The 23,633-nt window shown below is 36.2% G+C and overlaps 1 protein-coding gene across 6 annotated transcripts in view; it reads right to left on the reverse strand.

The window, feature by feature from the left end:
• Positions 1-23,633, reverse strand: part of Adamtsl1 (ADAMTS like 1) — a 946,298-nt gene that overhangs the window by 167,746 nt on the left and 754,919 nt on the right. For 4 of the 6 annotated variants that reach the window (XM_074051741.1, XM_074051740.1, XM_074051744.1 and 1 more), the window contains 4 exons: positions 22,726-22,776; positions 17,767-17,971; positions 16,404-16,551; positions 13,489-13,573 (listed from right to left, as the gene is read on the reverse strand). In XM_074051741.1, coding sequence (XP_073907842.1) covers positions 13,489-13,573; positions 16,404-16,551; positions 17,767-17,971; positions 22,726-22,776 — 489 coding nt within the window. The remainder of the gene's footprint in view (positions 1-13,488; positions 13,574-16,403; positions 16,552-17,766; positions 17,972-22,725; positions 22,777-23,633) is intronic. The other 2 variants (XM_074051743.1, XM_074051742.1) reach the window with 1 other exon arrangement.

The raw sequence follows: 23,633 nt of genomic DNA on the forward strand, positions 1-23,633 counted from the left end.
ATTTATAAATTAGACTTTATCATAGGTATGGATGAATTGGGAAAAATAGAGTATCCAGTACCATGTGTGGTTTCAGGCATCCACTGGGGGTCTTGGAACACATCGTTGTGGATAAGGGGGATCACTGTACCAAAGAATTTTGACAGATGTTCATTTTATATTTGCATGAGAATCATGGGTTTTCCTTTTTTAAAACTCTATTAACTAGTGGTCACAGAGGGATCTAGAAAATAGTATATTGGAAAGTCAAAATATTATGAGTAATTTTACCCTGAATTAAGTAAAAAAAAAAAAAATCACAGACTTTATTGATAATAATATGTTATTTGATATTGTCTCATCTTTTTTTTTTTTTAACCCAATCTCCTTTTTTCCTGTCCTAAATGTGAAAAGTTGGTTCTTCTGGTTCTAGGTAATCTTTGAAATATTTCTATTGAAAACTCTTTAGGACAGGTACAGTTACTTAAACCTAAGCTGGATATTTGGACACCTGAAGAGGCACTGGATATAGGAGGAAAAAATGGCTGCTGGGTGAGAAAAGAAGCTTGGAAAACAAAGGCTTTGTCCCTGCTTCTACATCCATCTACTCCCTGCTTTTACACGAAGTCAGAAGACTTACATAAAACTGTAATTATCTAATGTCTCTCAGTGCAATTAAAAGGGAGGATTTAAAAAAAAACCTTTCAAAATAAGTAAACCAAAAATCTTTGAAATGTTACAAAGTCAAAGACACTCTTCAGTCAAGCCACTTGGTAAAATCTGAAATTTTAAGGCAATTTTAAAAACGGTTATTTAAAAGGATTAAAGTTTTAGGATAACAGCTACCCAAACTATCATTGTACATTACCTTAGAACCATATTTAAATCATTCCAAATAAATGAGAATCTAATTTGGTATGTAAGATCTTTACTTAGGGAATTATGAAAGTATTTCTCAAGCACTATTAGTTTACATTTCTCTATAGCTGCAAATAATTTGTGCTAGTTATGTAACTCATATTGAGGTCTCCCAGAAAAAAATTTCACAGGTGTCCAGGATACCACTCCACAAAACCTCTGGCAGTATGACTTCTTTCTAGGTTCCTTAAATCCCTAAGCATCATGCCTGCACTGTGAGGGTCATCTGCACTGAAAGGTTGCCTCAGTACCATTCCCAAGAACAGAATGAAACTACAGTGACCAATGGCAATTTTGATAGAACCATCTACAACTATTTGAGAAGAAAAAGGCAGGCAGTGGCTGTCTTTGTCTAATGCTGCTAGCCAGTAATCACTTGATGCAAGGACACAAATCCCAAACACACAGGGCAGTATTGGGAGGGCTAGATTTAGTGGCATTTTTCAAGTAGCAAGCTTCTACATGCCATCTTGATGAAATTCATTTAGGGTTCTTTGAGAGGCGGCTGGACTTTGTAGGAATGCTTTAATAGCTTACTTGCAGAAAATGCTCAGTGCTAGAAGTAGGAGAAGAAAAGCTGACTGCTTTAAAGAGCACATTTCTTTTTCAAAGAGACTTTTTACCAGAAGGAAATGTCATGGGGAGGAGTTCTCTGAAAGTTCCAATGCATGCAGAGGACTGGGCTTTTTCAAAGGACTTCATACAGATCTGAGAACTTTGCTAAAGTTATCTTGTAGTTCTCCCTTGTCTTGCTCTGATCTGGGTTCAGACAAGATCAGATTACTAGCAAATAGGGGATCTGTTGACCAGCAGGAAGAGTTAAATTAGTTTCTGTGAATATTGGCCTCATTTTGTCTGCTATTGCTAGCTAACCCCATCAATGTCCTGTTCCCAGTCACATTCAACACAGCTGACCATGGCTTTCTTCTGAAGCACTCTCTCCTTTTGAGTTACATCACACCAAACTCTCTCTTGTTTTCTTCTCTGGTCACCACCTTTTTAGTATCCTTTCCTACGTCCTTTTCCTGTCCTCAGATTCTAAGTGTTGTTCGTGTTTCCTCAGGACTCAGGTTTGTCCTGTCTGCCAATCGATTTATCAGTGATTCCTAGTTCCAAGTACCATCAATGGACAGGAAACTTCTAAGCATTTATTTTTAGAACATTTTTTGTAAACGGTAAATATTAACTTCATTAATCAAAAACATTCATAGTGCTTCCTAAATCCCAGGCACCATTAGAAGTGCTTTACAAATCAAAGTTGTTAAATCCAAAAAAGAGTGTGATAAGACAGGAACTATTATTATTCCCACTTCGTCTATAGATGAGGAAGCTGAGGCACAGCTCGCATGGCTAGGAAGTTTTCGCGTTCTCTGCTGCACATTGCTACCTGTTCTGACAGGATTACTTTCATATTTCCATGGCGTCTATAACTTAAAATATCCAAAATGGAACTTTTCATTTCCCTTTGCAGCAACAAATTCATTTTCCAGCCTTCTCCATCACAGGGACAGAAAACGTTTCTACTGGCCACCCAAAATAAGACAAAAAAAATCAGGAGTTACTCTTGACTCCTCAAATTCTCTCACTCCTCACTTCCAACTGATAGCCAAATTCTGTCATTCTCCCTAAAAATAAGAGGTGTGTGTGTGTGTGTGTGTGTGTTTGTTTTGAGATATGGTCTCAGTATATAACCCAGGCTGGACTCAAACTCACAGTCTTCCTGCCTCAGCCTCCTGAGTGCTAGGATTATAGGCATGTGCTACCATTCTGGGCCTGAAAAGTAAATCTTAACATGATTTACTTCTCTTCATTTCCACTGTTACCATCTTGTATTGATATATCAATGACAATAACAGTTAACATTTATACCTATTGCTTTGTGTATTTTGCATACATAACTCATAACATTTTTGGGAGATGGGCATTGTTGTACACATTGTAAATTGGGCAAAAGAAACTACTGATTGTCTTGTCAATAAAATGCTGGCATCACCCAGTACTGTTTCAAAGGTGGTCTAACTCTCTGACCTCCACACTCACACAGGAGTGGGAGACTTGGATTGTCTTTGGCTAGTCCATTCGTAACTCCAGAGAGACAGAAGTTCCCTTGCAGAGGGCTGGTGATGGTGCAGATGTTTCTTGTCCATAATGATGGAAACTTTTTCCCGGTCACATCAATGCAAATGATTCTGTCTGTTGGAAAATATGAACTTTTTTGCTGGTCTGTCTCTTCTTTACCAGTCTATTCTTCACATTGTGGCAAGAAGAAAAGACAAACTCCTTCCTTAGGCTGCATTATGCCATCCTTCATCTACATCTCTTTCTTCATCTCCCACTCACTACCCTCCAGCCACAGTTGTCTTCTTTCATTTCTTTAAATGAGTACAGTTCTTTCCGACTCAAGATTTGGACATGTATGGGTCACTCCCTAGTTATTACTCTTCCCATGTATCTCAGCTTAGAATAACTCCTACTTATCCTCAGGCCTCAGCTCACAGGTCTCTTCTCAAAGAGGACTTCCCTGACTCTCAGGCTTGTTGGGTTCCTTGTTAGACTTTCAGAGAGCACTTTTTCTTTCTGATAGGAGTTGCCAGTCTTTGATAATCATACTGTGAATCCTTATGCAATAACCATCTCCCTCACGATAATTTTATATAACAGGTTGCTAATACTTTATCAAATGAATATTAAAAAATAGTTGCTGCTATGAGTGACTTGGTATTGGGCTTGTTCTTGGACCCAATGACTGAAACCAAACAGACTGAGGCAATAGCCTAAAAAAGTAAGAGATTAAATGACACTTCTCTGCTGTATGCTTTGGCATAAGGAAACAAAAACTTTTTCCTGCTGGAGTTCCTTATGGTCTTTTCTAGTTATTGTACCCTGCTTTAGTGGCTGTAGTGCACTTAGTCATTCATACTTTTTGGAGTGATACTTAGGCAGTATGTGCTGGTTTCATTTCATCTTGGTGGGTTGTTTGGTAATCATGTAGTTTGAGGCAAGTTTAAATTCTGTGCCTATCACACTTCAATAAAATCTCAATAAAAATGTTATTTTATAGAGGAAAAGGATTTTGAAACAGATGCTGATCTCAGTAATTTATACATGATCCCCTGGCCATTGCCTTATCTTACCACCAGCTACTCAACAGAGAAAGCTCTGGAGCATTTTGGAATTGTTCCTAGGTTAGAAGGACTCGTGGAGAGCTCTTATCTTTTTTTTTATCTACTCTTTAAAACTCAACATATACAAAGTTTTGGGGGAAAAAAGAAGGCAGACTATTAACTGCATGTAGGGAGCCAAATTACTCTCTTTGTAAATGAAAGATGAGGACACGACCCTTGTCTCAGACCACCTTTCTTTCCCCGTGCTTTTCTGACCTATGCTAACAGAACATGATTTGAAAGTTTGCTTGGCATGAGGATCATCTGACTATTTAAAAAGCCAGGTCCCAAAGGGACTCAGATGCCATTATAGCTGACAATCCTACCAGTGCATTTGTAGCTCTCAACATAATATAGAATGAAGTTTTAAAATCACATTACTTTTTCTGACTTTGATACAAATCTAAAATATTGTAAACACGGAATACTTTTCATGAACCATTTCTTCTTCAAATGGAGTGAAATTAGTTTATCTTGCAACTTTGTAAAGGTTTCTTTCCCTTAATTCAACAAGTTTGCCAAAGATTTCCAATGAAAAGTTCAGTTCATTAAAAATGACCTTAATGGACTTAACATATATTGGTGGTGACAGGGTCCATACTTTATTTTGGCACAAAAGGATCCCATTAATTTGTCTTTGTCACTCTCTAGGGTTCAGCTGAGCAACAGTTCAGATTTAGCTCTCTGAAAGTAGCTACAGAATGAGCAACAGTGGTGACGGCAGGAGGGGCTGACAGATTTAGAACTTCTTGGATTGTAATAAAGGCTTTTCTGCTGACTACATAAAAATGGCTCTGTCTGCTATCTTGAGTTTGTTATTGATTTTGCTGTCTCTGTGCATGCTGGGAGCAATCTATGAGGATCAAGGGTATTTAACTCAGAGTTGGGGGATGTTGCTTTTCTACCTAAACAGTTTCTGAACTTTCCTTACTTATTGTTCCAATTTTCCATGAATCTCCTTTTTATTGAAATAACAATAACTAAACTTTTTCCCATAGAATAAACTCTGGGCCAAACTAAAAGTGATGCTTTTAATGAGTACTCAAACAGCCTTAGAAGAACAAAAGAGACAAGGCAGTGAGGTAGGATTAGCTTGGAACTGCAAGGTAAGTTTTGAGCTAAATATTGTGACTCTTGCTCAAATGTCATTAGCAATAAAATGTATGAGGTGGATACAACATCTGCCTCAATTTCCTCACTTATAACTTATAATGGGCAATTATTATACATTTTAACTCCCTTAGAGATTCTCTAGGAAGATGAATGATGCTAGGAAAGTGGTCACAACATCAGTTAATACACAGGCAACACTTCCTACATACCAGGAACTTCACATATATCAATCCTCTTGATATCCCTCTGATGTAGACACTATTATTATGCTCATTTCACAAATGAGGAAATTGAGATCTGTGGGTGCCAGTGACTGGCCCAGGGTTCACTGTTGCTAATGGGGATCCAAGATTCACACAGGGCAGTCTTTCACTAAGGACCACATTTAACCACTATGCACAGTTGCTCTGCATGGAGGGATGATTGCATGGTTTTTGACTTTGATCCTTGCAGGGCTATGTCCTTGTTGGTGCATACAGATGCACAGACTCACCGTTCAGCAACTCACATAGCTGGTAGCTCAATGTATCTGGGGAAAAAATTAACTTTAGGAAACTATGGTTTTCGTAGCTTTTGGGGGGAGGAGGCCAGTACTGAACTCAGGGACTCATGCTTGCTAGGCAGCTACTCTACTGTTTGAGGCACTTTGATAGCCCTGTAGTTTGTTTTCAATGTGTAGGTAGGAATCACTGAGGAACAAATAGTGATATAAAAGATCTGATCATTTGCTGCAGAAGATGAATCAATAACTAAGTACTAGTTTTGTGGTCAAAGCCAGATTCAAATAAGCTGCCAAACATTAGTTCACATCAACAGCCCCCTCAAACCCTTTCAGTGCATGTAATATATTCTTCTTTCATTTAGTTCTTATATTTATGTATCACTACATATTAGCTTAACTAGTCTGATATTTTAGCTCAGATGCAATTCTAACACATGGTGGTAGAGAACTTGGGAACTCACTAAGTATCTTACACTTCTTTAAAAATTAACAACACTCTTATGCTGTGCACATTCAACATCAGATATCATTTCTTTAAAACAACTAGCAATCTTTTCATACATGGCCAATACTCAATATTTAGGTCACAATCCTATTGCTTCTGTGATAAGAACATACTAAAGTTTTCTTGAGGGCAAAATATTTTGGGTCGCTTTTACAATAGCTGAATCTTCTGCAAAGCCACTGCACTGAGCAGGTGATTCCCAGCTGAATTAATTTCTACCATTAGGAGGTGTGAACAATGAGCAGGTCCACTACCCTCCCAAAATACATAATTAGCCACAGAATTTATGTTAAGCATTCTCTTTGCTATTGCAGAGAATATGAAAGATGAGAGTGATTTTAGCTGGTGAAGATGTGACTAGGAGGTGAGGAGTAGAAGAGAGAGAAGTCAAGACTTGGGAGGATAAGTGTTGGTTTTACTGCCCAGTGAGGGTCATTAGCTTTGCTATATGCCAATTCTTGAAATCAAATGTTTTGTGCTTTCTTTATTCTAATGTTTAATCCTGTTGCTGTTCGAACATCCATTTTCTTGGTTAATGACCTGCAAATACTGCTTAAATTTCTTTACTTAGATGAGATGAGTCTTGAGTCTTAAGAAATATATCTGAACCTGGGGTGTGGTTCAAGTGGTAGAGCCCTTAGTTCAATACCCAGTTCCACAGAAAAGAAAAAAAGGAAATATATCTATTTCTATGTATATGCAAGATATTCCTTATTATTTTTCATAGCCTAAGACTCATGAAGAGAATGTAGCTCAGGTATGTTATGTTGAGAATACAAACAGCAACTGTATCTGGATCGACTACTGATGTTTAACTCACTACATATTCTTTGGGGGAAATATAAAAATGCAGTGTCACGTAGTTAAGAATTCTAGCCAGTTTTGCTTTTAATGAATTCACATTCTTAAGCACTGAGTTAAACCATCTACATTGTCCAACAACGTATGGGGTATAAATGTGGACTAATATAAACATATGCTTAAATATATCTAAATACTATTTTCAACAAGGTAGACAAGGCATTTAATGACTATAGGATCACCATGGTGACTCTCATTGGTTCTCTCTCTATCTAAATCCTTGTGGGTTCTGTTCACACAGATGCATGACAAGAAATCCCCCTTGTTCCTTCTTGAATCAGCCCCACTGCTAACCTGATACCATCTGGTATCCAGATATTACTGCTGCCTTCTGCCTGCTTTCTTTCTTATTCTTTTTCTCTTGCTTCTTCATAGCTTACACCAAGGTTATTTATGACAATACATTGAAGGCCTGATTATTATTCTGAAATCCCCAAATAACTTCCTAACCATGTAAAACTATTGACTGAAAATCTACTAAGGTAACTAAAAATTTGTATCAAGCATAAAGGGTATCCAATCTCAGTGGAGGACAGCAACATTAAAGTTCTCCACTTGGTCAGTGCCAGCTATTTGATGAAAGCATAGCTGGCTAAAATTTTCCAGTTGGCCACCTAGTCCAAAAGAAACACCGTATCCTATTGCTTATTCGGAACTGTTGAAGAAGAGCTACCAACAACTGAAATATGTCTACAAAGATGCTGGCTTTCCCACAGTGCAAAATTAGTCTTTACTTTCTGTACTTGGGATATCTTGCTTTAGATATCAGGAAGTCTGGAAAGGTAGAGCCCCTGGAGTACCCAGGCCATACCTTTTTCCTTAAGCCTGGTTCCCTTAGCAAATTACCCTGTAGGGCCATCAAGGAGTTTGTTAGTGGCCTGAAAAAACTGAGGAAATGAACAGTTTCCTTCCTACCCACATCAGATCAGGCTTTTTAAGATACAGCTGAATGACTTCCGGTTCAACATTTCTTTGAATGTTCCAGAGATCATCATTACATTATTTTTTCCTCAAGAAATTAAGCTGTAAAAGGGGTCATAATGTATACCTGCTCAAAGTGGTAGTGATATTAGTGCATCCATCTCAACCAAGACTGAAAGTATAATATAAAAATAAGAAATGGGAAATCTTACCAGTAATTTAAGTTTCTACCTGATTAACAAATTTAATTATACTACCACATTGCAGTTTTGACCCATCACCAAATACAAGTAACGTTTTGAGGATTTAAAAGAAGCTATTCCCATATATTTGTCAATGGAGACAACCAGGTGGGCTCAATTTAGTATTGAAAGGATGTATTCTTTTTTAAAAAAATTATTCATTTATTCACATGTGCATACATTGTTTGGGTCATTTCTTCCCCCTGCTCCCCCTCCCCTCTCCTCCCCTCCCCCCACTCAGTTCCAGGTAGGTACTTTTCTGCCCTTATCACTAATTTTGTTGAAGAAAAGACATAAGCATAATAAGGAAGACAACGCATTTTTGCTAGTTAAGGATAGCTATACAGAAATATTCCTAGCATGGCTTTCGTGTACACGTGTTACAATTCATGTTGTAACTGATCTTTACACTGGTTACTGATCCCCTTCTCCTGTTAACCTCTGTCACTTTAAGGTTTCTGTATTAGTTCCTCTGGAGTGGGAACATCAAACGCTTTCATGTTTTGGGTTTTCTACCTATTCCTATATCTTCCATATTTGCTCTCCCCTTGTCATGTGATCCCAGTCCAACGACATTGCTGTATTTGCCCTAGATCTAAAGTTAGCATATGAGGGAGAACATATGATTTTTGGTCTTCTGAGTCTGGCTAACCTTGCTCAGACTGATGTTCTCCAGTTCCACCCATTTACTTGCAAATGATAAGATTTCATTCTTCTTCATGGCTGAGTAAAATTCCATTGTGTACAAGTACCACATTTTCTTGATCCATTCATCAATAGTAGGGCATATTGGTTGTTTCCATAACTTGGCTATTGTGAATAGTGCTGCAATAAACATGAGTGTGCAGGTGCCTCTGGAGTAACCTGTGTCGCATTCCTCTGGGTATAACCCCAGGAGTGGGATTGCTGGATTATATGGCAGGTCTGTATTTAGATTTTTAAGAAGCTTCCAAATTTTTTTCCAGAGTGGTTGCACTAGCTTGTATTCCCACCAGCAGTGTATGAGGGTTCCTTTTTCCCCACAGCCTCACCAACACATGTTGTTGTTAGTGTTTTTGATGATGGTTATTCTAACAGGGGTGAGGTGGACTCTTAGTGTGGTTTTGATTTGCATTTCCTTTATGGCTAGAGATGGTGAGCATTTTTTCATGTGTTTTTTGGCCATTTGAATTTCTTCTTTTGAGAAAGTTCTTTTTAGTTCAGTTGCCCAATTCTTAATTGGTTCATTGATTTTGGGAGAGTTTAGTTTCTTAAGTTCCCTGTATATTCTGGTTATCAGTCCTTTGTCTGATATGTAGCTGGCAAATATTTTCTCCCACTCTGTGGGTGGTCTTTTCAGTTTAGAGACCATTTCTTTTGTTGTGCAGAAGCTTTTTAATTTTATGAAGTCCCAATTGTCCATCCTTTCTCTTAGTTGCTGGGCTGCTGGGGTTCTATTGAGGAAGTCTTTGCCTGTATAAAGGATGTATTCTTAATCTAACAACATTCTCATTGGGTGAAGGCAAATTGAAAAAAAAAAAGCATACTTTGAATCATAACAGAGATAATTCCATCAGCATTCAGAAAAAAATGTAACTCTCCAGAGTCTTAATTGCAGAAGTCTGTCTCTAACCACCTTCTTCTGTGTTAATTGGGTAGCAAGGATTTTATTAATTTTTCAGCAGACAACCTCTGCTGCAAGTTTACTACATTGGATTGCTGTATTTATGAGACTGTCGGTGTTTGATGAGCTTTGTTGGCTAAAGCCTCCCTTTGCTTAGTCTTAGTTTGCAAGTTAGTCTTATTTGCATTGCTCTGCTCAATGGGAGAGAGAAAAAATATCTTGCTTAAAGATTCTCACTGTGACTTGTCAGGAGACCCTGATAAAAACATGTGTCTGAGGAAAGACAAAACCATGGCCACCAGTGAAAACTCAGCTCAGAAGGTTTGCCTCCCACAAGCCCATTAGGAATTCACTGCACATCAGGAAAAGATACTCATTACAGTATTCCTACCTTTATACCACATGTTTCAGATACATCCTAAATACACCATCTGCTGTTGAAGAACGAAACCATTAACATCTCAAAGTATTTCTGAACTGAAGCTGCAGCTTTGTACAGTGAATCTATATTTAAAAGTATATGACATGACGTGTTCCAATATGCCTGGTTGTTTCAGTGATTCCGGGAGACTGGTCTATGTATTTGTATATTCCGCACGGTGTTTAGTTTAGTGAAACCATGATGTCAGTACATTCTTATATAAAGTTTTAGTTGTTTTTTGGCAATTCAGTTTTTAGTATTTTATCACAGTTTTCTTCTAAACATATCACAGACAGGTTGCTTTCCAACATATTTTTGGCTAGAGTGCTAACCAATCTTTTCCTTACATTTTGGGGTTACTAAAAGTATCTAACACTCAATAAGGATATCTCCATATGCTAAAGACTTAACTATAGTGATGTTCCCATATTATTTAATGAGACAAGCCGTTGATAATGTTTCCATTTTCCATATGGGGAAATAGATGGTATTTGCTGCTTTGCTATAGAACTCTGAGGCAATGAAACAGATAATTGTTCTGGACCACTGTTCTTCCTTCACTGTAGTAATTCAGAAGTGACAGCCATGGATTCTAAACATGACCATTTAATTTAAGCAATGTGAGTCTCTTTGGTGGGAGACTTGCTGACAGTATATAATCTTTTCATTATACTTTGAAGAATAATTATAAGTTGCTATATACATTTGGAAACTGCCCTATATGATTGAATAAAATAATGAATTAAGACCATGAAGAATTATGTTTGTTTAATTCAAAATCAATTAAAAATGTGACACTTAGGACCTTTCCTTGGGTGTGGTGTACTAAACATGTGAAATGTATTAAATTGTGGAAACCATATACTTTCCTTGCATTGTTCTACAGATGTCATTTATTTCATTTTGGTATAAAAGTAATCGTTGTCCTGAGCACAACTGTATACATTTCCTTTTTGCTGAACTAGCAGTTCAATTACAATATATTTTGACTCAGATTAATCATGCTGAGATGGCAACTCCATTACACTAAGGGTATAATTTAGTAGTCTGATATATGGCTACTGTCTCAGTGGCTAAAACTGTGTTTAACTACTTGGGGGATTTTATTAAGGATAAAGTTAAGCATAAAGCATCTTAATCAGACTGTTATGGACAATACACATTGCAAAATATGGGTGATGATGATCTAGGTAATTTGTGTGGAGGAGCATTAAATTCAATTTATGGTTTTCATTTGAGAGATTTTAGAAAGAAAAGTAATTATAGATGCAAGATGTTTTTATTTATTTTCAACTTTACAATATTATTTAACATTAGAAAGAATGCAATAACATACATAGGATTATGCTTTGGGTTGTATGGCAAGATATATTGTGCAAGGAGAACAGATAGTTTAAGTAAAATAGAAAATATTAGTTTTTTATATTTTCGGTAGTACCAGGGTTTGAGTTCAGGGCTTTGTGCTTGCTAGGCAGGCACTCTACCACTTGAGCCACATTTTAGTCATTTTTGCTTTAGCCATTTTTTGAGTAAAGTCTTGTGTTCATGCCTGGACTAGCCTGGAAGGTGATCCACCTATTTATGCTACACATGTTGCTGGGATGACAGGCTTGCACTACCAAACCCAGCTTTTATTGGTTGACATAATGTCTTGTGAACTTTTTTGTCTGGGTTGGCCTCGAACCATTAGTCACCTAATTTCTGCCTCCCAGGTAGCTAGAATTATAACTGTGAGCTACTGTGCATGACCTCATATTAGATTTTAAACATCTTTAATCAAAGAATGCATATAAGGAGTAACCAGCTCTAATTACATGGCATTTTTCTGGGTCTTAAATAGGACCTTCATGGATTAATTTGTTGATGCCCCTCTACAATGAACTGCTCACTTCCTTGTCAACTATAAGAAGGCATGTCAAACTATGTACTGGCAGGAAGGAGAGGAAAACATTTTAAGCTGTCCTATATTCACTTGAAGATTGCACTGTGATCTCTAACCATGGCTAACAAAGGTCTGCCATGGTTAGTTGCTTTTTCTCAATGTAGAAAATGTTGCTGTAGTAACTGCGGTATAGAAACAATCTATGTTTTGTTTAGTTCTCCTTTTAAGTAAAAAATGTGTCACTTAATACATGTACCATTTTTCTATGAAATCAAAGGACCTCTGGTTATTACAAATCTTGATTTGTAAAGTTTGGATTTCTTGTTGAATCTCTTGCTGTTTTGAGTGAGATTCATTTTGTGTTCTGGAAAACCACGTCTGATTTAGACTGAAGCAGGATGAATCTGAGAAAATTCTTAACTGCACTTGAATATACAGGTTATAGTTTTCATTTATATCCCTAGCAAAATTGAAACTATGGCTTAAATTTGTAAACCATTTCATATCTTTTGTGCTATACTGTGAATTCCTGGAGGGTGGGTAACATATTTTATGTACTCACAGCTAACATGGAACCTAGTACTTACATTAAATGAATTAATATAGAAAATCTTCAACATGAGAAATTGTTTTGGTACAAGACAAAATTTGTCAGTAAAGTGCATTGCCTTATATGTAAAAATATGGATGTGCCTATCAGTGTTGTCTAGTAGAATAACATATATTGATCAGTTAATCAATTAATATGCTTTTGTCTCTCTTCTTTGTCTTCTGAAGCATATGGCAAATCTATGCCTAATGGTCTCATTGATTTCATGACTGATAAAACTGAGCAGGTGTGGGACCATGAGCAATTGGGCAAACATCTGGATGTTCCCCTGATACTAATCCTAACAAAAAAGCAATAATAAAAGCTACTATACTTCTTTTATCCTCATATATGTTTTTCCTACCCTTAATTTTTGTGAGTGGCTATACTACAAAACTTGGAAATAAGGAGTATGAAAAGCTGCCCAGATTTCCACAGCAAATCTATTTTATATAATCAAATGAAGCCTGGATTTTCTCACCTTTGGCCTCTTGCCAGGAAAAAAGAGAGGGTCAGAATCACTCTACCTGCATTTCCTTACATCAGGCAAAATTGAAAAGTACTTAGGTTCGAACAGGATGAATCTGGGAAAATTCTAAATTGCATTTGAATACAATCAGTTTTCATCAACACTTTGAAATGGGTACCTTTCTGATCGGAGAGCCAAGATGCTTCATTTCCCACTGGGAGGGTGATCACACTAAGTTCAGAACCCAGGAACACCACAGCAATGAGGCTTTCTTTAACCAACCACCTTCAAAAGAACAATCTGCACGTTCAGAACTTACGAGGGCTCTTCTGACACGGCAGCTCCTTCTTCTAGCTCTTGAGCTTGCTTGTACCATGGTAGCTTGGCCTCTACTGGAAGTTTCTCTGAGAATTAAGGGCATGCACATAAAAGAGAAGAGGTTAGAACCAACCTGAGATTTTGGGGGAAATTCCTCATTCTTGTCACCAGTTCTTCATTTTGCACTATACCTAGAAGTTACTATGTTGATAATTGCAAATAAGTGCTTAGACAAATTGCTACCTTTGGTGTAATTATACTAAGAAAAGTAGAATCAGATTTTTTATTATGTTGAAGAGCAAAGGAAAGTCCTTTTATAATGAAAGTCATACTCTAGGAACATCAACTCAATATCCATATAAAAATCATCAGAGCATCTTTTATACATTAAAAATAAACAAAATGTATAAGAAACTGTATTTTGATACTTTCATTTTTTTGCATTTTGGCTAAGTTTGATTTATGCTACATTATCAAAAACAAACAGCCACTCTGAAATTTGCAAAATATTGCTTTAGATTTCTGACTTATTTTATCTCACCCCAAGACCCATGCACAATAGGAATATGGGCAATTTAGAGTCCATAGCCCATAATTTGACTTTATTTTTTTTAACCTATTCATCTAGCTTTAGCCAAACAACTCAGAACAAGCTTCCTAACTACTTCCTGGGGAAAAAATGTGGAGGAGACAAAGAAATAGGGAGGTTCTAACTGTTCCTACAGAAGTAACTGCCAAGATTCCCATTTTTGACATATTTATTAGGGTCATTTATGGGCATATTTGCCTTTATAGTATGAGCCAGTGAAGTTCTATCACCAATTTATAACATATAATTGCAAAGATGAAAGAAATATATCCACATATGCATAGACCGTAGAATTATATGGTGTTTTAATGATGTTTAGAGAGCCAAGCTCACTACTTAGTTGTGAATATCTATTTTCTTCTTGATAGTTAACCACAAACTGCTTTTCTTTCTCTGAAGTGGCTTGGTAAAGATAGAACTAATAAATGATTGACTATTTTTAGTTAGGGGCAATACTACTTGTCTTCTACATGCAGCTATTGTTTATAGTCAGAAAATAAAGTGAGGAATATAAAACTGCCAAAGACAAATGGATTGCTAACATTTGAACCACACCAGAGCGGTACGTGTGCATACATCATTTTACAATCCTGCCATCCATCCCAGTTAGATGACTCAGTCAATGAAGCTGCCTGTGACAGCACCCGCAAGCTGCCTCTCAATGGAAAAGTGTTCAGTTGGGCACTAATATTAGTTTCCAATATCTTACTGTTGACCTGAAGTAAATCCTGTCAGATGTTCCTGTGGCCACCTCATCTGATATTTGAGGATGCTAACAAGAGCCAATATTTAAAGGGAACATTTGGAAAGAACTTACTATATCCCAGGTACCAGCCTAAGTACTCTAGTTACATTTTATCACATGATCTCTGGGGAGGATACTCTTATTTTCTGCATTTTACAGATGAGAAAACTGAGGGTTAGAGAGAGAGTCATTTATTAAAAGTAATCAGGATTTCTGGCATGGGTATTTTGGTTTCCTTTTACATCATTAATTTAGATTTTATGATATGACTCATTCACATAAAAGGTACAATGAAGAGCTAGATTGTAGCTGCTTTACATAGAAATTTAAAGGTTTAAAGAAATAAATTAAGGAAGAAATGGAGGCCCACTTGACCTTAAAAATTGGAAGATGTTTATGATAATTCTTTACATCTAAATGGTTTGTGACTGAATTTTCCTACTTCATTGACATAGACTAGCAACAATACTAGCACAGAAATCAAATTAGTATTCAAACTAATCTGAGAAATTTTGTATAATTTTAATATATCTTGCTTATAAAGTAGAAGTTTTCTGAAATTTCTTTTTTAAAAAAGTTTTTCCAGTATCTATTAAATTCTGATGTATTTCAAGTTATGCTTCTGGAATTTAGTCTTATATTAATGTTTTACTTTTCAATCTAAAAAACGAGCAGTTTTCTATTCATCAGTTTGAAGTATGACACTTTCCAATGTATGTCAGGTTTAGCAAAGTAGATTCACTCTCATCCTCAATAGCAAGAAATGTGGACATTAACTTACACATCTATTTCTATACAATCTAGCCTCCCATCAAGATGATGCATATGGTATTTTCAACTATGGTTTTTAAACAACTTCCTGACCTGGGAGATAATTTAAACATAGATTTCTGTATGTTGCATTTAAAAAAATTTGCAATCAAAACCATTTGTAAGGTTTGAAAAAAAGTCAAGTCCATTCAGTAGAGTCTAAGTTATAAAGACTCACTACTAAGAAAACTTAGGATGCTTAAAAATATTCCAAGGAGTTTAAAGCAGCACCTGAATGACCCATAATATGTAGACCCTTGGTATCTGCAGAGATATGGTTCTGAGGATACCGCCATTGAGGAAAAGTCACGAATGCCCAGAATGCATAGAGTTCAGTATAATACTGCAGATGATTCATTTTCCCTGTAATGTTACCCACCCAACTTCTGCTAAAGACTTGCTGTTTTTCAAAAATCTCAAATTTTCACTTTATCATTTAAATTAGGAAAATTATGTTTTAATTTTTGGCTTAGGAGGATTACCAAAACTTTTACCTTGCTTTTGGTAATCTGAATTTGGAATGCAGATTTTCACAAAATTAAGGGCAGGGAAACACTTACATCATGCTATTTAAACTCAGCTGATGATAACGTGAGACTGAGAGCTTTTCCTTGTTGACCGAACTGTGTAATGCATGCATGGGAATTAAAAATTCTGTTTTTGCAATTTCATCTGTTTTTAAAAATCTATTATTATTTTTGACCATGCTTGGTCAAAACCACCTGCAACAAATCCATGAAGAAGGATAGGCAAAGAACACCTGTCCAGTTACCTTTGGGTTTGTAGCAAGGAGTAGGTATGATGCATTCCTCTTTTATGTGGGGTTTTGTTTTCGCACTGCAGCCTCCTGTGTGCATCCCTCGGTGGTCAATGCAGAGAACCACACGGTACCTGAGGCCTTGTCCACAGGTCACTGTGCACTGGAAAGATATCATAAGAGAGAGGAGACTCATAGGTAAAGCCTTATTTACTTTTTTTCACTTTCCATCCTGACATAAGGACTCCTGTTTGGATATGAGGACTCCTGGTAGATTTATACCACTTCTTACCACTCATGGGGCATTTGTTCTGTTTGGCTATTTGAGATGAAGCTGGCTGAAAATTAAATCATTTTCAATTTCATAGGCGTGTTTTAATCAGTCAGCAATCTTGAAGCACCCACTGTGTATACAGTCTAAATCAAATACCAAAAAGGAGATAAGAAAATAGAGCATGTGCTCAAGTTCAGAGACCAACACCTTAGTTACTTTGCTAATGACTACAATGTCCCAAAATATGGGCAATACTAGCTCCCCCATGGATGTTAAGAGATTTTTAAACTGCTATTATAGCTAATGTACACTGCAGTATGACCAACTGAACTGATTATATTGTAATGGAAAAAACTGTTTATAGGAACTGATTTAATGGCCAGATGTAGACAGCACCTTCAATGGTTCTACCTGACTGGTAGCATGTCTAGATACAGGAAAACATCACAGTTCTGATCTGCTCCCACAAAGTCACAGGCTTAGTGAAGGGTCTTTTTTCATTTCTGTGGATAAGGGCATAATGGTTTACTTCCACATCTTTTTAACTCCTTTGCCACTTCTCTTTTTGCATTGGCAACCAGGAAACCAGAATAACATTTTAAGCATAATTACAGCAGGCTTCCTAAGGTCTGTAATTTTTTGGTTTTAATTATTCAACTTCATTCTCATTTTAATTATTGAGCTATTTTCATTTAATCCTTTTTTCCTCCAATGAATCACATACATAGTTTCAACTTTAATCCACTCAGGCCTTTTATGGATATAGACAGAGGATAATCAATAAAACATGAAATTGAACTCTGGTCTACTGAGCTCTATCATCAGAGTAGCCTTCACAGATTCAGGAGCATTCAGCCTCAGTTACTATTGAAAAGCATTTTTTTCCCTAACAGAGCAGAGCAGTAGACCTTTCTTTGAAGTAACTTGAAGAAAAGCCTTAAAAAAAATCATTTACTTTTGGTTACAATGGAGTGGAGGCATTCCTACTCCAGAAGCTGAGCTGGTAGGCGTCTAGACACCTTCAGAGGAGAAGGGTGGAGCCATGATGGCAAGAGGGAGAGTGGACTCACTCTCCTAATGAACAAAGAAAGAGGGCACGGTTACCGGAGACCACTCCTGTGCCAGCCATTTAGGGCAGTCAAAAATGTTGCAGGGCTGCACGATGGGCATCTTAGGGGTGTACATGCATTTCCACTCTTCCACTGAAGTGACATGCCCCTGGATGTCCTCCTCCACACAGGAAACTGCCCGGCTCTGGATGCCCCCCCCACACGAGGAGGAGCACGCGGTCCATGGGGTGGCCTCCCACCTACAGAAGCAAGGGGAGTTATCAGGGCAGACATGCACATTGCCAAACCTCCTCAGTGACCTGACACACCAACCCATTCCCTAAGCCTATTGGGATCATTGGGTTCTCAGAGGCTATGGTCCAAAGAACCAAAAGCCATCTATTGCCTAACATCTGATGGGTAAGAGAGAAGAATTCAACACTGGCAAAAGTGTACTGTAAACTGTGGAGCTCTGTGAAGCTTCCCTCTGTGTGGAGATTACAGTTTTGAGAACCATTCACAAGGACATCTATGTTGTCTGTGACCTACTGAAGTGATGGAAGTTCAGTCTGTAGTCCTCCTCATAGTTTCAAATTTCTGGATGTGTATTTCTAATATATATATATATATATATTTCTAATAACTGTATTTCTAATATATATATACATGCACATGTGTATGTATTAAAGTTTATTTTTCCCTAAATCCTATTAAGTGCCTGTGGCAAGACTAAAGTTAAATAATCAGTTAACAATAATGGTTTGCATCTGGGTGAACACTTTTCAATGTCCTGTTTTATTACTTAACTTCTGTTTTTTTTTTCAAATAGGAGATGCGTATACCAGATTGATGTAAAAAAAAGCCCTTTCTCCCTTAATTCTGCAATTGTCAGCTTTGGGACTCTATATATTTCACAGTTCTAATGGTCAGATGGCACCATCATTAAGCTGAGGGGCAAATGTATTAATATAAGTGTTAATCTATCTGTTCTCTAGCTGATCAGGGATACTGACAGAGTTCCTCCAGTAAAGAACTGGAACGATGAAGAGGTATGATTTTGGCTGAAAGGTTTATAGCATCTGAATCTAGATATATAGTTAGCTAAGGCAGAAAAATAACAATATTGCCAATTACACTTAGGGGGAATTCCATTGATTTTTTTTCAGAGCTCTACACAGTTCTGAAGCATTTGGGACCAGATGCAGAGATATATCTTTGCCTAATTCTTCTCTGTCCTCCTGTGGATTTAGACAATGAGGAATTTCTAAATGTAGAAGCATTGGGACCAAATGGGCTAAGCTTGTCTTATATGTATTCTGATTGTTGATGAGGACTGCAAAGGAGTTTTACGATTTCTCTTGGGATTATGAGCTATCATTTTAATGAGAGAGAAACAAAATGTCACCAAATTGATCCACTTGAATAGCTAAACTTAAAAACATTGCACAGACACCTCATGGAGACATAAATTATTCTCTAAGTAGGATTTCACATACATTGTGAACTTGATTTGTTCATGAGTCAGAATAAAGTGTATTTCCCAGTTAAGAGGGCTTATCTTCACATTTTCTTTACACTGTTCAAAGTTTAGGCAACAAGTGTTATTGCCACCGCCAACAGCCAATATATGCTGTCAAATACATCATTTTCCTATGTGTTTTCCCCAGGAGACACACAAGAAACTGTTATTATGGGGGAAACTGAGCCCCTCTGTTTAACCCATAGGAAATGTTTTTGATCTCTTTCAAGACTGAAGTAGCTCTGCAAAGGGGTAAGACAAATTTTCATTTGTCTCCGTCTCTGAAGGGCTTCCTTCTAGAGGAAGATCATAGATCTAATTCAGACTGAATTTGGGTTGAATATGTAAGTACATGTTTACACTGGATTTAATCTGACAGTGAAGTAGGAATATGTTTTAATATACATTTAATCTTTTAGAATATTAAGATACTATAAAAGAGCATATTTTCTAGTAAGTACTCAAAATCCCTAAACTTAACCCTTCTAAAGGGAGAGTGATTAATTTCTGTGTAAAATCTCAGACCTGACCATAGTGTAATTTCACAAACAGAATTAAGTATCCTTTTCAATGTCACTGATCACAGAAAGAAAAATGAGGCTAATATCCTGACAATCTGTAGTATGGGTTCCAGTATATGACCTACCTCTATATGTGAAATATGGGAATAATTGTGTAATAATAGAGTTACATGGAAATTTAAAGCAAAGTACATTTGGGTGCTTTAAAGTATATGAAAAGCTGAGAGAGGACATTAGTCAAGAAGAAATCTTAAACAGTGGCCAGGGTAAGTACTTGGAATACAAGAAGATGTATCTAAGAACTCTGTCCCTCTGTCCTGAAGAACATTGCACAAATTTGTATGTCATATATATGTCATATATATATGTACTTGGGGCACATTGAAATATTTTATTTACAAGTTAAATTTTATGGCTAAGTGTTAGACTAAAATAAAATATTATTTACATTAAAATAAATAATAAACATGAATCCATTTATATATAAAAAAGAGTATACACGTTGTATGTTATATATTTTAACTCCTTTGGCTCTTAATTTTTTTAAACATATAATGTATTTAATAAATTGCCAAAGTTTAAAAAAAGATGTAGAACTGTGGCATAAACTAATTATGAATAATTCATCAAACTACATTCTTACATGACACTGAGTTACGTGTTAAGTCAAAGACTGAAAGCAGGCTAAAAATTCTTTAATTGTGTGTTGTAGTTTACTTGTAGTCTTAAATGTATATAAATATTTTAAATAAAGTTTTCTACCTTAATTCGTGGGTAGTTGTCATTTGAGAACCATTTTAGAACCTTAAGTTTTTAATGTTTTTACATTATAGTAGGTTTTATTAAATTTTTAGTGAGTATATGCTATCTGATAATTCATAAACAATCTATTTGAATCCTTATCTCAAAATACAACTGCATTATTTTTGGCTTAAGAAGTAATTTTCTCTAAGTTTCAAAAGAATAGAAATTAAAGTCGAACCTTAATTATTTTTATGTAATGAAAACACATTTATAGAAATGGCTTCCATTTACTAGGACTTTGTCAGTAAAGCAGAATTTCTACCTTTAGAATTAGCTCAGTGACAGAAGCTCAAGAGGTAAGAAGGATAGTCTGTTCATTTGCTAATTGTGCATTCCTATTGTGATACATGGACATACCAAATGCATTCACAGGGCATGGTGTAAACTTCAAGGATGATTGTTTCAATATACCATTGAGTGTAAGACATTTGTGGGAAGTCCTATTCTATAAGAGAGCAACTGTAACCTAAGACAGGCATTGCTTATGCCAGAGAAATACAAGTAAGAGAGATTATAGAAGATGTGACCAAAATCTAGGAGCTGCCATTACAGGAAAAATATAAACTTCATGTTGCTCACTCTTGATACTCAACTTTGCTTTTACCTTGAAATGTATAGGTTCATACAAATAGATACATGTGTCTTATGAATACTTACTTATTTTACAGGTACAAAAACTGAAATCTAAGGGAATTCTGGTTCAATTAAATTGATCTTTTGATATTTTCAGTAAATTACCAAGGAGAAGAAGGCTGTTGGATTAAATCAGCAAAATGATACATAGGGATCATTCTAAACTTATTTATTGTCTTTATCAATATAGTTACAGAAAAGTGGAGAGAGCTGACTACTGAGGTAGCCATTTAGTAAAAGAACTTAGTAATAGCAATTACATTTAGTATAAATCAGATCTCCGTTTCTGCATGTTGCTGTTGGAATGGTAAAAAGTGACTCTCCTGACAGTATTTAAGTAGATATTGGATAAGAACTTGTGTTAGTGTGTATGGATTATGTAACTATCTATGTATATATATATATAGATGTATGAATACATATGCATTAAATGCACATCAGTTCTAATTTGTGTAAATACTTATGCTTACATATCTATGGTGTGCAGGTGGGATTGCTGGGAAAGGAACAGGAAATGAGGAATCACTGGGAGTTGAACTTGATGATCTCATGGGATCCCTATTTAGATCCTGATTCACTGGATTTTGGAGATTTTTTAATCAAATTTGCTGAATTTTACTGCTCAGGATACAATTATATTCTGGGCTTAGTTTAGTTTTGGATTGAGGAAACAACTACAGGTTATTCCAATTACTTATGTTCTGATTTAAACCTTTAGGTCTAAATAGCAGGTGAGTCTCTGAGGGCCAAATTAGTAAAGAAACTAGAGCAAAGATGTATTTAAGCCCAATTCTAATTTTTGCTATCTGTGGAGCTGCTTCCAATGTGGCAGACATTTAGTAACTGGTATATTTTTCAGCCCCTCTGGTTTTCTTATGAATACATTATGAAGATAACAAGCTCTTTAAAGAGTGTCCTAGTTACTTTCATTCTTTTTTCTGGTTTAAAAAATATTATAATTTTAAAAAGCAACTCAGCACATTGAATTTTATGTTTTAGAAAAAAGTCCTCTAAAATGTTCCAGATAACAAGAATATGAAAAAGTTGACTTTTGTACTTAATTATAATTTCTTCAAAATAAAAAGAGGACATTTAGTGCCATGTGCATAGTAATTCCACATCTGGAATTCCACATTCAAGGTGTTGTGATAATACAGGCAATGCTTGTTTAACAATTAGTAACATTGCTTTAAAGACCAGGGTCCTATTGCAGAGGAAACAGAACAGGACAAAGACAGAGAAAGAAAGACGTAAAAGAAACCCATACACAGCATCTAATCAGAGCGAGTTACTATGCCCACTGCAATGTCATATATCCTCTCTTAAAATGGATTTTGGCTGACAAGCTTACAAGTCTGACAAGCATACAAGTAGGACAGTATGATCCAAAAGCAGAACTCAGGAGGGATTGCAAAATATACCATCTACCATCTTATTTGTACAGAAGAACACAAAATCTGTGTATATATGTTTATAGATATAAAAGCATCAGAAGACTAATTTGCTAATTCTAACATTGGATGATTGATTTACGTACCGAGGAAGGGGATGGTAGAGGTCATAAGGCATGATCTGCTTGTATCCGTCACTGTTAGGAACAATAATGCCAACCCTCTGAGTAGAAGGTACACACAATAAAATAAACACTAAATGATTACATTATACAAAATTTTTATACAATTGCAAAACAACATTAATAAATCATCTCTGCAAAGCAACATAAAACAGTTCAATATTTTTATGCTAGCATATGCTTTAGCATGGGGCAGGTTCTTTGAAAGGACACCATTTACTGTAATTAGCTCCCTGATCCAAGCAGGAAATACCACTGAAAGGGAGGTGGCAAGAAAACTTGGCACCTCATCATTAACTATGACACAATAAACTTGTAAATGTTCTTTAATCCCTCAAATTATATATCCTATGAGGTCATTATTACCATCGTCATTATTAATGTTACTTCCAGATGCTTACCAAGCAATTACAGTTACTGTCTCACTTCTGATGAAAGAGAAAGCTATTTAAGCAGGAGAGTATGTACCTCAGAATTAACAATACTAGGTGACATGCAGTAGCAAATAGTTTTCTTCTCTTGGCAGATCTAGAGATCTTATTAATACCTGGAGAGGAGCCACTAGGATAGTTTAAAAAGGGAGACAGGAACTACTAAATGTGGTAGACAACTATTAGCAAAAGCAAAATCTCTACTAAAATAAAGTTATGAAAACTTTTCATAAATATGAAAGTTCTTCTTTTGGTTACATAGCGTTAACTGCTTTATAGTGCTGGTTGTGAGTATCGTGGCTGTTGTTATATATATATATATATATAGAGAGAGAGAGAGAGAGAGAGAGAGAGAGAGAGAGAGAGTCCCCTGGGAAACCGCTGAGGTTTAGAAACAGAATAGAGGCCAAAAGAGCTATAAGAAATGACACTATATGCTGT

The sequence above is a fragment of the Castor canadensis genome, chromosome 13 (assembly GCF_047511655.1).
Source record: "Castor canadensis chromosome 13, mCasCan1.hap1v2, whole genome shotgun sequence".
Taxonomy (NCBI): domain Eukaryota; kingdom Metazoa; phylum Chordata; class Mammalia; order Rodentia; family Castoridae; genus Castor; species Castor canadensis.